This window comes from Balaenoptera physalus (assembly GCF_965194825.1).
Source record: "Balaenoptera physalus genome assembly, chromosome: 1".
NCBI lineage: Eukaryota > Metazoa > Chordata > Mammalia > Artiodactyla > Balaenopteridae > Balaenoptera > Balaenoptera physalus.
Window position 1 is genome coordinate 151,023,561 of NC_138882.1, and position 16,189 is coordinate 151,039,749.

The 16,189-nt window shown below is 35.9% G+C and overlaps 1 protein-coding gene across 17 annotated transcripts in view; it reads left to right on the forward strand.

Annotated features, from left to right (window-relative positions):
* IFT25 (intraflagellar transport 25) overlaps nucleotides 1-16,189 on the forward strand; it is a 39,758-nt gene that overhangs the window by 13,722 nt on the left and 9,847 nt on the right. For 9 of the 17 annotated variants that reach the window (XM_082431010.1, XM_082431008.1, XM_082431009.1 and 6 more), the window contains 2 exons: nucleotides 6,558-6,628; nucleotides 7,339-7,451. In XM_082431010.1, the coding sequence (XP_082287136.1) occupies nucleotides 7,354-7,451 (98 nt within the window). In that variant the 5' untranslated portion in view covers nucleotides 6,558-6,628; nucleotides 7,339-7,353. Of the gene's footprint in view, nucleotides 1-5,145; nucleotides 5,249-6,557; nucleotides 6,629-7,338; nucleotides 7,452-16,189 lie in introns of all 17 variants that reach the window. The other 8 variants (XM_082431006.1, XM_082431003.1, XM_082431004.1 and 5 more) reach the window with 2 other exon arrangements.

Sequence of the window (16,189 nt, forward strand, 5' to 3'; positions counted from 1 at the left end):
GCAGGTTCTTATTAGGCATCAATTTTATACATATCAGTGTATACATGTCAATCCCAATCGCCCAATTCAGCACACCACCATCCCCACCTCACCGCAGTTTTCCCCCCTTGGTGTCCATATGTCCATTCTCTACATCTGTGTCTCAACTTCTGCCCTGCAAACTGGCTCATCTGTACCATTTTTCTAGGTTCCACATACATGCATTAATATATGATATTTGTTTTTCTCTTTCTGACTTACTTCACTCTGTATGACAGTCTCTAGATCCATCCACGTCTCAACAAATGACTCAATTTCGTTCCTTTTTATGGCTGAGTAATATTCCATTGTATATATGTACCACAACTTCTTTATCCATTCGTCTGTTGATGGGCATTTAGGTTGCTTCCATGACCTGGCTATTGTATATAGTGCTGCAATGAACATTCGGGTGCATGTGTCTTTTTGAATTACGGTTTTCTCTGGGTATATGCCCAGTAGTGGGATTGCTGGGTCATATGGTAATTCTATACTTAGTTTTTTAAGGAACCTCCATATTGTTCTCCATAGTGGCTGTATCAATTTACATTCCCACCAACAGTGCAAGAGGGTTCCCTTTTCTCCACACCCTCTCCAGCATTTGTTGTTTATAGATTTTCTGATGATGCCCATTCTAACAGGAGTGAGGTGATACCTCATTGTAGTTTTGATTTGCATTTCTCTAATAATTAGTGATGTTGAGCAGCTTTTCATGTGCTTCGTGGCCGTCTGTATGTCTTCTTTGGAGAAATGTCTATTTAGGTCTTCTGCCCATTTTTGGATTGGGGTGTTTGTTTCTTTGATATTGAGCTGAATGAGCTGTTTATATATTTTGGAGATTAATCCTTTGTCTGTTGATTCATTTGCAAATATTTTCTCCCATTCTGAGGGTTGTCTTTTCGTCTTGTTTATGGTTTCCTTTGCTGTGCAAAAGCTTTGAAGTTTCATTAGGTCCCACTTGTTTATTTTTGTTTTTATTTCCATTACTCTAGGAGGTGGATCAAAAAAGATCTTGCTGTGATTTATGTCAAAGAGTGTTCTTCCTATGTTTTTCTCTAAGAGTTTTATAGTGTCCAGTCTTATATTTAGGTCTCTAATCCATTTTGAGTTTATTTTTGTGTATGGTGTTAGGGAGTATTCTAATTTCATTCTTTTACATGTAGCTGTCCAGTTTTCCCAGCACCACTTATTGAAGAGACTGTCTTTTCTCCATTGTATATCTTTGCCTCCTTTGTCATAGATTAGTTGACCATAGGTGCGTGGGTTAATCTCTGGGCTTTCTATCTTGTTCCATTGATCTGTTTCTGTTTTTGTGCCAGTACCATATTGTCTTGATTACTGTAGCTTTGTAGTATAGTCTGAAGTCAGGGAGTCTGATTCCTCCAGCTCCATTTTTTTGCCTCAAGACTGCTTTGGCTATTCGGGGTCTTTTGTGTCTCCATACAAATTTTAAGATGATTTGTTCTAGCTCCGTAAAAAATGCCATTGGTAATTTGATAGGGATTGCATTGAATCTGTAGATTGCTTTGGGTAGTATACTCATTTTCACAATGTTGATTCTTCCAATCCAAGAACATGGTATATCTCTCCATCTGTTGGTATCATCTTTAATTTCTTTCATCAGTGTCTTATAGTTTTCTGCATACAGGTCTTTTGTCTCCCTAGGTAGGTTTATTCCTAGGTATTTTATTCTTTTTGTTGCAATGGTAAATGGGAGTGTTTCCATAATTTCTCTTTCAGATTTTTCATCATTAGTGTATAGGAATGCAAGAGATTTCTGTGCATTAATTTTGTATCCTGCAACTTTACCATATTCATTAATTAGCTCTAGCAGTTTTCTGGTGGCAGTTTTAGGATTCTCTATGTATAGTATCATGTCATCCGCAAACAGTGACAGTTTTACTTCCTCTTTTCCAATTTGTATTCCTTTTATTTCTTTTTCTTCTCTGATTGCCGTGGCTAGGACTTCCAGAACTATGTTGAATAATAGTGGTGAGAGTGGACATCCTTGTCTCGTTCCTGATCTTAGAGGAAATGCTTTCAGTTTTTCACCATTGAGAATGATGTTTGCTGTGGGTTTGTCATATATGGCCTTTATTATGTTGAGGTAGGTTCCCTCTATGCCCACTTTCTGGAGAGTTTTTATCAGAAATGGGTGTTGAATTTTGTCAAAAGCTTTTTCTGCATCTATTGAGATGATCATATGGTTTTTATTCTTCAGTTTGTTAATATGGTGTATCACATTGATTGATTTGCGTATATTGAAGAATCCTTGCATCCCTGGGATAAATCCCACTTGATCGTGGTGTATGATCCTTTTAATGTGTTGTTGGATTCTGTTTGCTAGTATTTTGTTGAGGATTTTTGCATCTATATTCATCAGTGATATTGGTCTGTAATTTTCTTTTTTTGTAGTGTCTTTGTCTGGTTTTGGTATCAGGGTGATGGTGGCCTCATAGAATGAATTTGGGAGTGTTCCTTCCTCTGCAATTTTTTGGAAGAGTTTGAGAAGGATGGGTGTTAGCTCTTCTCTAAATGTTTGATAGAATTCACCTGTGAAGCCATCTGGTCCTGGACTTTTGTTTGTTGGAAGATTTTTAATCACAGTTTCAATTTCATTACTTGTGATTGGTCTGTTCATATTTTCTGTTTCTTCCTGATTCAGTCTTGGAAGGTTATACCTTTCTAAGAATTTGTCCATTTCTTCCAAGTTGTCCATTTTATTGGCATAAAGTTGCTTATAGTAGTCTCTTAGGATGTTTTGTATTTCTGCAGTGTCTGTTGTAACTTCTCCTTTTTCATTTCTGATTTTATTGATTTGAGTCCTCTCCCTCTTTTTCTTGATGAGTCTGGCTAATGGCTTATCAATTTTGTTTATCTTCTCAAAGAACTAACTTTTAGTTTTATTGATCTTTGCTATTGTTTTCTTTGTTTCTATCTCATTTATTTCTGCTCTGATCTTTATGATTTCTTTCCTTCTGCTAACTTTGGGTTTTGTTTGTTCTTCTTTCTCTAGTTTCTTTAGGTGTAAGGTTAGATTGTTTACTTGAGATTTTTCTTGTTTTTTTAGGTAGGCTTGCATAGCTATAAACTTCCCTCTTAGAACCGCTTTTGCTGCATCCCATAGGTTTTGGGTCGTCGTGTTTTCATTGTCATTTGTCTCTAGGTATTTTTTTATTTCCTCTTTGATTTCTTCATTGATCTTTTGGTTATTTAGTAACGTATTGTTTAGCCTCCATGTGTTTGTCTTTTTTACGTTTTTTTCCCTGTAATTCATTTCTAATCTCATAGCGTTGTGGTCAGAAAAGATGCTTGGTATGATTTCAATTTTCTTAAATTTACTGAGGCTTGATTTGTGACCCAAGATGTGATCTATCCTGGAGAATGTTCCGTGCGCACTTGAGAAGAATGTGTAATCTGCTGTTTTTGGATGGAATGTCCTATATATATCAATTAAATCTATCTGGTCTATTGTGTCATTTAAAGCTTCTGTTTCCTTATTTATTTTCATTTTGGATGATCTGTCCATTGGTGTAAGTGAAGTGTTAAAGTCCCCCATTATTATTGTGTTACTGTCGATTTCCTCTTTTATAGCTGTTAGCAGTTGCCTTATGTATTGAGGTGCTCCTATGTTGGGTGCATATATATTTATAATTGTTATATCTTCTTCTTGGATTGATCCCTGGATCATTATGTAGTGTCCTTCCTTGTCTCTTGTAACATTCTTTATTTTAAAGTCTATTTTATCTGATATGAGTATAGCTACTCCAGCTTTCTTTTGATTTCCATTTGCATGGAATATCTTTTTCCATCCCCTAACTTTCAGTCTGTATGTGTCCCTAGGTCTAAAGTGGGTCTCTTGTAGACAGCATATATATGGGTCCTGTTTTTGTATCCATTCAGCCAGTCTATGTCTTTTGGTTGGAGCGTTTAATCCATTCACGTTTAAGGTAATTATCGATATGTATGTTCCTATGACCATTTTCTTAATTATTTTGGGTTTGTTTTTGTAGGTCCTTTTCTTCTCTTGTGTTTCCCACTTAGAGAAGTTCCTTTAGCATTTGTTGTAGAGCTGGTTTGGTGGTGCTGAATTCTCTTAGCTTTTGCTTGTCTGTAAAGCTTTTGATTTCTCCATCAAATCTAAATGAGATCCTTGCTGGGTAGAGTAATCTTGGTTGTAGGTTCTTCCCTTTCATCACTTTAAGTATATCATGCCACTCCCTTCTGGCTTGCAGAGTTTCTGCTGAGAAATCAGCTGTTAACCTTATGGGAGTTCCCTTGTATGTTATTTGTCGTTTTTCCCTTGCTGCTTTCAATAATTTTTCTTTGTCTTTAATTTTTGCCACTTTGATTACTATGTGTCTCGGCGTGTTTCTCCTTGGGTTTATTCTGTATGGGACTCTCTGCGCTTCCTGGACTTGGGTGGCTATCTCCTTTCCCATGTTAGGGAAGTTTTCGACTATAATCTCTTCAAATATTTTCTCTGGTCCTTTCTCTCTCTCTTCTCCTTCTGGGACCCCTATAATGCGAATGTTGTTGCGTTTAATGTTGTCCCAGAGGTCTCTTAGGCTGTCTTCATTTCTTTTCATTCTTTTTTCTTTAGTCTGTTCCGCAGCAGTGAATTCCACCATTCTGTGTTCCAGGTCACTTATCCGTTCTTCTGCCTCAGTTATTCTGCTATTGATTCCTTCTAGTGTAGTTTTCATTTCAGTTATTGTATTGGTCATCTCTGTTTGTTTGTTCTTTAATTCTTCTAGGTCTTTGTTAATCATTTCTTGCATCTTCTCCATCTTTGCCTCCATTCTTATTCCGAGGTCCTGGATCATCTTCACTATCATTATTCTGAATTCTTTCTCTGGAAGGTTGCCTATCTCCACTTCATTTAGTTGTTTTTCTGGGGTTTTTTCTTGTTCCTTCATCTGGTATATAGCCCTCTGCCTTTTCATCTTCTCTATCTTTCTGTAACTGTGGTTTTTGGTCCACAGGCTGCAGGATTGTAGTTTTTCTTGCTTCTGCTCTCTGCCCTCTGGTGGTTGAGGCTATCTAAGAGGCTTGATGGTAGGCTCTGGTGGTGCGTAGAGCTCTATCCAGGATATTTTGTTTTAAATTTTTCTACAAATCAAAAAGAAAAGGACAGAAGGAGAAAAAGCAACCCAATAGAAAATGAGCAAAGGATAAGAAAAACCAAATAAGAGAAGAAGAGGCCTGCATAGCCCATAAACATGAAAAGGTATTCAACCTCACTAGTAATCCTGGAAATACAAATTAAAACCTTATTGAGGGCTTCCCTGGTGGCACAGTGTTTGAGAATCCGCCTGCCAATGCAGGGGACATGGGTTTGATCCCTGGTCCAGGAAGATCCCACATGCTGCGGAGCAACTAAGCCCATGTGCCAGAACTACTGAAGCCCTTGTGCCTAGAGCCTGTGCTCCACAACAAGAGAAGCCACCGCAATGAGAAGCCCACGCACCGCAATGAAGAGTAGCCCCCGCTCGCCACAACTAGAGAAAGCCCATGTGCAGCAATGAAGACCCAACACAGCCAAAAAATAAAATAAATAAATAAAATAAATGTATTAAAAAAAATAAGCTTATTTGATACGATTTCACACCAACGAGATTGGCTAAAGCTAAAATGTCTAACAATAACAAGTTGGTGAGAATATGAGGGAGCAGAAAGTTTCATACACTGCTAGTGGTAATGTAAATTGTTATAATTTAGAGATCAAATAGATCAGTTATTGACTTGGAGATACAGTGATTCTAAATTTCTACAATTCTACAAAGAAAGATACTCTTTATTATAAAGATCTTGTCCCACATTTGCCAGTGGATACATGCACAAGGATGTGCATTGCAAATTTGTTTTTAATAGCAAAAAATTGGAAACAGACCTAAATATCCATCATTAGAGAAACGGAGAAATACCTTACAACAGTTAAAATGAATAAAGTAGATTTACATGTATCAACATAATAAAATCTTGAAAACATAATATTGAATGAAAAAAGCAAGTAGCAAGGGGTATATATACTGTGAAAACATCTAAGTTTTAAAAGAACAGTACATATTGATACATATATGGTAAAAGTATAAAAATATAGTCAGGGACTTCCCTGGCAGTCCAGTGGTTAAGACTCTGCACTTCCGCTGCAGTGGGCGGGTTCGATCCCTGGTTGGAGAACTAAGATCCTGCATGCTGCGTGACTTGGCCAATAAATAAATAAATAAATAAATAAAAATATGGGAAGGATATTCACCAATTTCAGAATAGCTGTTACCACTGGGCAAGGAAGAAAATAAGGACAGTAAGGGGCTACTTATTTCTTAAAAAAAAAAAAAGTACATATGGAAAAATGTTAACATCAAATCTGGGAAGTCAGTACATAGCTGTTGAATAAGTGTAATATTCGCTCTACCTTGTTGTTTGTTTACTTGAAATAGTTTTTTTTTTTAAAGTTAGACTGGGGCTAGGGTATGAGGTGTATTGGAAGCCTTTCTTCCTTTTCCAAACACTCTTCATCTTTTAATTCTTTATAGATACAGCTTTCCCCATCACTTTACATCTATATATTGGTTTGTGCCTTATCACCAGTAGATCAAGGAGAAGGGTGAGTTCTGATGTAATCTTCTATGGTCTTCCTTGTGTCTTACCCTCTGGGGTTCATAGTAGAGCTCAACAATATCTTTTCAGTATGCTTTTTATCAGACTTAAAATATTACTCTTCAACAGAAATGTGTTTAAGTTCAAGAACCAAGTGACTGATTTAGAATTTAAAAATAAGGGAAAAGTTGTCTTTTTTCATTTCACATTTCTGCTCAAAAAAAAAAATACCGATTGTAAAGTATTATTTAAGATTTAAATAATATTGCTTGCCATTTCAATTGATAAGTGTATGGATAAATAGTTATAAAGTGTCTGTTTTTATACTCTTCATTTTTTAAAATTTCTGAATTATAACTACATAAACACTTTTAAAACACTTACCTACTAAGTCGTGTCACTCTAGCGTATTAACTGTTTCCATATAATTATTGAGGGTTTTTAATTTTAGAAACAGAAAAATTATGTTGGTGTCAGGGACTTGTTTTGTGGAGTAGAGTAGTGTAAATACTCATATCTCACAGATTATCCCTGGGAGAGGTCAGAAGTTTACATAAGTAAATAAACATGTTAAGAGTCCCTCCCACTTGTTGAATAACTTGGTTGGTAAGCGTTGTGCTAGGCAACAGGCTTTCTCTCTCTTCCTTTGCTCAGATAAAATTCAGAGAATAAAAAGGTTGCTTTTGTTGTTATTGTTTTGTTTTGTTTTCCTTGCAGGTTAAACACTTTAAGATGAGAAACATTGATGTTTGTTTGAGCTCTGAAGGGACTGAAGTGATTTTAGCTACATCAAGTGATGAAAAACACCCACCTGAAAATATAATTGATGGGTAAGAGTTACTGTTCTTTCTTCCTTAAAGTCTTAATACTAGGTCAGTGAACCCCCTGAGTACTGAGATTATGTGTTTTACAACAACTAGCACTGTTAAACATAGTTTAATAAATGTCTGGTGAACTAAATTACCTGACTACCCACTTTAGTACCATCCCTGGAGCTAATTCAGTTGTGTATATTTAGGGTCTTGATCCTTTTTTTTTTTTTAATTTCTTTATTTAATTTATTTATTTTTGGCTGTGTTGGGTCTTCATTGCTGCGCACAGGCTTTCTCTAGTTGTGACAAGCGGGGGCTACTCTTAGTTGCGGTGCATGGGCTTCTCATTGCGGTGGCTTCTCTCATTGTGGAGCATGGGCTCTAGGTGTGTGGGCTTCAGTAGTTGTGGCACACGGGTTCAGTAGTTGTGGTGTGTGGGCTCTAGAGCACAGTCTCAGTAGTTGTGGTGCACGGGCTTAGTTGCTCCGCGGCATGTGGAATCTTCCCGGACCAGGGCTTGAGCCCATGTCCCCTGCATTGGCAGGCGGATTCTTAACCACTGTGCCACCAGGGAAGTCCCTGATCCTTTTCTTTATAATTCCTAAACTGAACTTTTTATAAAAATAGTTTTTAAAGATGTGGTCTAACAAGGCAAAACTTCAAACAACAGCTACCTCATTTTATGGAAGTATACATTTTAATATCTGGTTATGGTTTTATTCCAAGTTTTTCTTGGTAAATAGGGATATAAACAGTGTGGCTTACTATCTACTGCCTATTTTCTTTCTGGTCTAAGCAACATCTTTGCTGAACTGAATGCTTCACTTCTTGCTACCCACCTGCATTGTTTGGTTCTCAGCTTCTTGATATCATTCCAGTTACTGCTCTTCACTGTGCTAGAGCTTATTCTGGGTAGAGATAGATATCATTCTCAGACTTCTAAATTCCAGGAAAAAAGTAGTTAATAGAAGAACTTCCTTTTTTAAAAGATTGAGGTATATGGGACTTCCCTGGTGGTTCAGTTGTTAAGACTCTACACTTCCATTACAGGGGGCGCGGGTTCAATCCCCAGTTGGGGAAGTAAGTTCCCGCATGCCACAGCCAAAAAATTAAAAAAAAAATTGAAGTATAGTTGCTTTATAATATTATGTAAGTTTCAGGTGTACAGTGTAGCAATACACAATTTTTAAAGGTTATACTCCATTTATAGTTATTATAAAATATTGGCTATAATTCCTGTGTTGTACAGTATATCCTTGTAGCTTAATTATTTTATACATAGTAGTCTGTACCTCTTAGTCCCCCAGCCCTATCTTGCCCCTCCCCACTTCCCTCTCCCCACTAGTTTGTTCCCTTTATCTGTAAGTCTCTTTCTTTTTTGTTACATTCACTTGTTTGTTTTATTTTTTAGGTTCTGCATATGAGTGGTATACAGTATTTGTCTTTCTGTGTCTGACTTAATTCATTAGCAAATACCCTCCAAGTCCATCCAAGAAAAACTCCTTTTTTAATAGTTCTGGCAATTTTATTACCCTCTTGAGTTCTCTTTCTTGGTATTTGTACAGTGATCTGAGTTTGACTCATGGGATCATATAATTTTAGAGCTGGAAGGACTTATGAGTTCATCTTATCGAAACCTTTCATTTAAACTTGTGGTAAGAGAGGTCTAAAGAGGTCAGGTACTTGTTTTAACTACTGAAGGCAGAGCCAGTTGTAACACAGATCTCGTGGCTCTTTGTGTTCTATTGTGAGGTCCATGTATCTGTATAAAATTCTAGTAATTGGACCTGTTCCTTTAAGCCCAATTGTTACCTCCTCTCTGACTGACATCTGTCCCTTTCCCTCAGGTAGGATAGTTTCCCTTTTTGGTGGGCTCCAGTAGAATTTGATATATACCTCTATTATCTTATTTATTCCTTTATTATATAATTATTTATTTTTAATGTATGTCTCCCCTCTCAACTGGAAATTTCTAGAAGTCAGAGACTATGACTTCATCTTTGATTCCACAGTGTCTTAAAATATTTGTGGAGTAGCTTGTGAATTAGACCATCAAAGATTAGTCATACATACACTCACACGTATACACATATACATACACACATACTTACATATATTAACATATATTTGCATATGGCTTTATAGTTTTATAGATGTTATGTCATTAGACCCTCACAGTAAGCTTGGGGAGTAAGAGGCCAAAAAAAAAAGTATTTTCAACCTCATTATAAAGACGGCGAAAAAAATGATCAGAGGTAAAATGACTTACTCAAAATCATACAGATAAGCAAGTGTCAGAATCAAAACTAACACTCATGTCTTCTAACTCCCAGTTTCTAAAACTTAAGGTTTGAATAAAAAACTTAATATATGTGCCTCTTAATCCTTCTTAGTTTTTTATTTTCTGAAATTCAGGTAATAGTTATTTATCTCACTCTGCCTTAGAGTAGAGATATAAATGTGGGAACTGCTATGAGGATCACAGACCTATAGAGATTTACCTTAAATCGTTTGCCAGAAATAGAGATCTTTCCAAAAATACTCCTTGTCTTTGATTGGAGATAAATCAAATTTTCAAGGCAAGATCAATTTACCTTACACCCTTTTGGTGACCTTTCTTTCAAGGGAATATGTTTATAGATCATTAAAATTGGTTGTTATATGTAACATAATATTTTAGACTTTATCAGTCCATACTAATGAATAAGTACATAATATTTTTTAGATTAGACAAAGACCCTTAATACAGAAAACTATATGGAGTAAAGTAGTTACTGACCCAATAACTGAACAGAGCACGTCAGAGACTTTTAATTCATATGCATTTCCAACAAATACAATTAGATTTTATATAGTAGATAGTAAAATTTATTCTCTGCTCATAAGTTGATTTATCTAAGTGGAAGTAACAATAGAATTATTCGGAGAAAACAGTGCTATAAATTTGCCTCTAATGGATAGTGCTCCCAATTCTCAATTTCCTCAGAAATAGAGTTTTAAAAAGTGATTATATTTCTACTTCCTCTTGACTCTACTTTTGACCCCTGGTGTTTAACATGTCAATGAAAAAGGAGAAAAATTCTACACAAGAAAAATAATGAGTTAGAAAAAGTAGAAGAGAGAAAGAATTGGTTCCTTTGGCATAATGTAAAAGAATGAGAGATTCACAGTTAAAATTCCTGGGTAAGTGAACTATGTGTGTTACTTTGGGCTAAGAATATATGTGTTATTCTTTGAGCCTCAGTTTCCTGATCTGAAAAATGGGAATAATACCACCTTCCCTGACTACCTCAGAGTTGTGAAAAAATTACATGACTTTTTTTATTATCACATGAGATGATAGATGTTGAACAGTCAATGGCTATAAGGCCTTCTTTTAAAGGAAACTACTATTTTGATGACTTCATATTACTTAATTACAGGAATTCAGTTATATGTTATTTTAAAATCCAAGTGCATCTCTACATATCTTTATGTCATTGCATTGATCATGTTCATTAAAAGCACCCAAGAAAAAACATAGGGCAAGTAAATATTGTTTAATTTATTTAAATAAATAAAATTTTAAACCATATAAATAAAAAGAAATTATGAAATAGTAAGCATAGTATTAAAAAAATCAAGAATTGTGAGTTAGAGACCTGGATTCTGTTTTTTTCTTTTTTTTGTAACACCTTTATTGACATATTATTCTCATACCATAAAATTCAACCATTTAAGATATACAATTCAGTGGCTTCCAGCATATTCAGAGTTATACAGCCATCTGCACAATCCATTTCAGCACCCCAAAAAGAAACCTCACACACTTTCATTGTCATCCCCTATCCCCATGAGCCCTAGACAACCACAGATCTACTTTCTGTCCCTATAGATTTGCTTATCCAGACATTTCATATCAATGGAATAATATATATGTTGTCTTTGGACTGCCTTCTTTCACTTACATGTTTTCAAGGCTCATCCATGTTGTAGCATGTATCAGTGCTTCATTCATTTTTATTGCCAAATAATTCCATTGTATGTATATGGAAAATTTTATTTACCCATTCATCAGTTGATAGATATCTGAATTGTTTCTACTTTTTGGCTGAATTTTCCCCAGTTTTATTAAAGAATACCAACTTACAGATCCTGGGAACTCAGCAAACCCCCAGCAGGATGAATAAGAGCCCACATCATAGCCAAACTGCTGAAAAACAAAGATAGAGAAAATTTTTAAACAACTGGAGCAAAAAAATACATTACATACAGGAGTACAGTGGTACCAGTGACAGCCAACTTTGCATCACAAGCAGTGGAATTCAGGTGACAATGGAACCGTATCTTTAAAATGCTGGGGAAAAAAGAGAAACAAACAAATAAGAAAACTGTCAACCCAGAATTCTGTGTCTAGTTAAAATATCACTAAAAAATATAGGATATAAGAAAGACTTTTCACTTACCACAAACAGACTTGCATCACAGGAAATGCTAAAGAAAGTTCTGCAGGTTGAAATGATAAAATACTAGATGGAAATTCAAACATTCAGGAAGAAAGTAAGTGCATTGGAAATGGTAAATATTTCAGTAAATATAAAAGATTATCTTTTCTTTTAATATTTTTGAAAGGCAACTAACCACTTAATGGGAAAAAACATTTTGTATTGTGGGATTTATTATATATGTATGTGTGTATAAAATATATTAAAACAGTGGCACAAAAGTGGAGTTCAGTGCAAATTGACTGTCATGAGGTTTGATAACCTTGAGAGCAGCCACTAAAAATAAGAGGTATAGTTAAATAACTCATAAAGAAATTAAGCAGCATTAAAACTTTTTTTGATTCACTCAAAAGTAGATAGGAAAGGAGGGAATTACCTGGTGGTCCAGTGGGTAAGACCCCACGCTCCCAATGCAGTGGGCATGGGTTCGATCCCTGGTTGGGGAACTAGATCCCGCATGTGTGCTGCAACTAAGAGTTCACATGCCACAACAAAAAATTCTGCATGCCGCACCTAAGAAGTCTGCATGCTGCAACTATAAGCCCACGTGCTGCAACTAAGAGCCGGCACAGCCAAAATAAATAAATAAATTTTTTTTAAAAAAAGTAGGTAGGAAAGGAGAAATGGTACAGGAAAAAATAGATGGGAGGGACAAATAAAAAATGAATAGCAAGACTTAAACCCAACCGTATCAATAATTATATTAAATGCCAGTATTCTAAACACTTCAATTAAATGGCAGAGAGGGTTATACTGGGTAAAAATGAAAGACCCAAGTATATGGTGTCTGCAAGAGATGTACTTTAAATATAAAGTCATGAATATGTTGAAAATAAAAGGATGAAAAAGATGCACCCTATCAATAGTAAGCATGGGAAAGTGGCTGTGGCTATAGTCATATCAGACAAAGTAAAATATAAGATAAGGAGTATTTCCAGATATAAAGGGGACATTTTATAATGTTAAAATATCAATTCTTCAGGAAGAAATAACAATCTAAATGTACATTGACCTCATAATTGATATTAAAAATACATAAAGCAAAAACTGACAGATGGGAACTTCCCTGGTGGTCCAGTGGCTAAGACTCCACCCTCCCAGTGCAGGGGGCCTGGGTTCGATCCCTCGTCAGGGAACTAGATCCCACATGCTGCAACTAAGAGTTCACATGCCACAACTAAAAATCCCATATGCCGCACCTAAGATCCTGCATGCTGCAACTAAAGATCCCGCATGCCACAACTAAAGATCCTGCATGCTGCAACTAAAGATCCCGCATGCCACAACTAAAGATTCTGCGTGCCGCAACTAAAAGATCCCGCATGCCACAACTAACGGTCCTGCATGCCGCAACAAAGACCTGACACAGCCAAATAAATAAATAAATACATAAATATTCTGACTTCCCTGGTGGCACAGTGGTTAAGAATCCACCTGCCAATGCAGGGGACATGGGTTCAATCCCTGGTCCAGGAAGATCCCACCTGCTGCAGAGCTACTGAGCCTGCATGCCACCACTACTGAGCCCACGCACCGCAACTACTGAAGCCTGTGTGCCCTAGAGACCGTGCGCCACAACTACTGAGCCCACGTGCTGCAACTACTGAAGCCCATGCGCCTAGAGCCCATGCAGTGCAACAAGAGAAGCCACTGCAATGAGAAGCCCACGCACCACAATGAAGAGTAGACCCTGCTTGCCACAACTAGAGAAAGCCCGCATGCAGCAACGAAGACACAACACAGCCAAAAAAAAAAAAAAAGAATGTTTTAAAACCAGTAATTAAATTTCTCCCTTAGGAAGCTAGATAACAAAGAACAAATTATACCAAAAGAAAGTAGAGGACAATAAATAACAAAGGTAAGAGCAGAAATCAATGAAATAGAAAATAGACAAATAGAAAAAATTATCAAAGCCAAAAGTTGACTATGTGAAAAGGTTTATAAAAGTTATAAACCTCTAGCAAGACTGACTAAAATAAAAAGAGAAAATGCAAATTACTAGTACCAGAGTTGAAAGAAGCAATATCACTAGATTCTAAAACAATAGTCAATATCAAGAACAGATTTAGGCTAATAAATTTGACAACTTAGATGAAATGGACAGATTCCTTGAAAAACTCAACCTATAAAAATGACACAAGATGAAATTTAATAATTTGAATAGTTTATATTGATTATAGAAATTAAATTATATAAAATATTTAGAGAAAAAATAGTACCAATCTTTCAGAAACCCTTTCAAAAATAGAGGAGAAACATTTCCCAGATTGTTTTATGAGAACAGCGTAACCCTGATACCAAAACCTGACAAAGACATTACAAGAAAGGACAATTACAGAACAGTATTCTTTGTAAACATAGACACAAAAAACCTTATAAATTGAATTCAGCTAATGGAGTTTATCATAAGAATGCAAGATTGGCATATTCACCACATCACAGGAATACAGATTGAGTGTAATTTACCATATTGCCAGAACAAGGGAGAAAAAAAATCATATGATCATTCCAAAAAATCATTTGACAAAATTCAGCATCCATTCATGATAACAACTCTCAAAAAATTAAAAAGAGAAGGGAATTTTCTCAGTTTGATAAAGGCATCTACTAAAAATTTTCAGCGTAATAGTGAAATAAATGCTTTCCCAATAGAACAAATGAGTATATATAACAAAACAGAAACAGACTCAGATATAGAAAACAAACTAGTGGCTATCAGTGGGGAGAGGGATGTGGGGAGGGGCAAGATAGGGGTATGAGATTAAGAGATACAAACTACTGCATACAAAATAGATAAGCAACAAAGGTATATTGTACAGCAGCGGTCCCCAGCCTTTTTGGCACCAGGGACCGGTTTTGTGGAAGACAATTCTTCCACGGACCAGGGGTTGGGGAGGGGGTGGTTCAGGCAGTAACACAAGCGATGGGGAGCGGCAGGTGAAGCTTCACTCGCTTGACCACCGCTCACCTCCTGCTGGGCGGCCTGGTTCCTAAAAGGCTGCAGACCGGTACTGGTCCGTGGTCCAGGGGTTGGGGACACCTGTTGTACAACACAGGGAAATATAACCATTATTTTGTAATAACCTTAAATGGAGTATAATCTATAAAAATAGTGAATCACTGTGCTGTACATCTGAAACTAATATAATATTGTAAATCAACTATGTTCGGTTAAAAAAAAATGCTTCCCCCCAGTATTGGAAACAAATCAAGGATGTTTGTTCTCACCATTTCTATTCACTGTTGTCCTGGAGGTCTTAAACAATGCAATAAGGCAAGAAAAGATATAGAAGTCTTAAAGATTGGAAAGAAAGCAAAGTTATCTTTATTCAGTATAGTATGATATCACTTATTTGTGGAATCTAAAAGATACAACAAACTAATGAATATAACAAAAAATGAAGCAGACTTACAGATCTAGAGAACAAACTAGTGTTTACCAGTGGGGAGAGGAGAGGGGGAAACTATTGGGTTTAAGATAGGCTCAAGGATGTATTGTACAACATGGGGAATACAGCCAATATTTTGTAATAGCTGTAAATGCAAAGTAACCTTTAAAATTGTATAAAATTTAAAAAAAAATTTTTTTAAAGAAAATTAGTAGACATATTATAATGAGGATAATGATCAAAATGCACCCTTGTGGTATTTCCCCAAAGAGCTTTCCTCTTCCAGATGGCAACAAGGAAAACTAAGTTTTGGAATGAGTCCTCTTTACATATCTTGTAACCAAGTAGCCTTTTGAACTATTCATAATATTTATTTGAGTTTCAGTTTCTCCAGGGGTGTGTGTGTGTGTGTGTGTGTGTGTGTGTAAAGCAAGAGCTATTGGCCACTAAAATAAAAATTGCCTTTGTTCACAGATTATGTGAATCTACATAACCCTAAGGAATCTGCAAAAAACTGCTAGAGCTAATAAGTAAATTTAGCGAGGTCAATACACAAGAATCAATTGTATTACTATATACTAGTAGGAAACATTTAGGAAATGAAATTTTAAAAAATTCCAATTACATTAGCATTTAAGACATTAAATAGTTAAAAATAAATTTAATAAGACATGCAAGACCTTTACACTCAAAACTATAAAATGTTGCTGAGAGAAATTAAAGAACTAAGTAAATGAAAAGATATACTATATTCATGATTGGAAAACTCAATATTGTTACAGTGGCAGTTTCTCCCTTAAATGACCTATAGATTCAGTAAATCTCAATAAACTTTTACATAGAAATTAGCAAGTTGATTCTGAAATGTGTATGGAAATGCAAA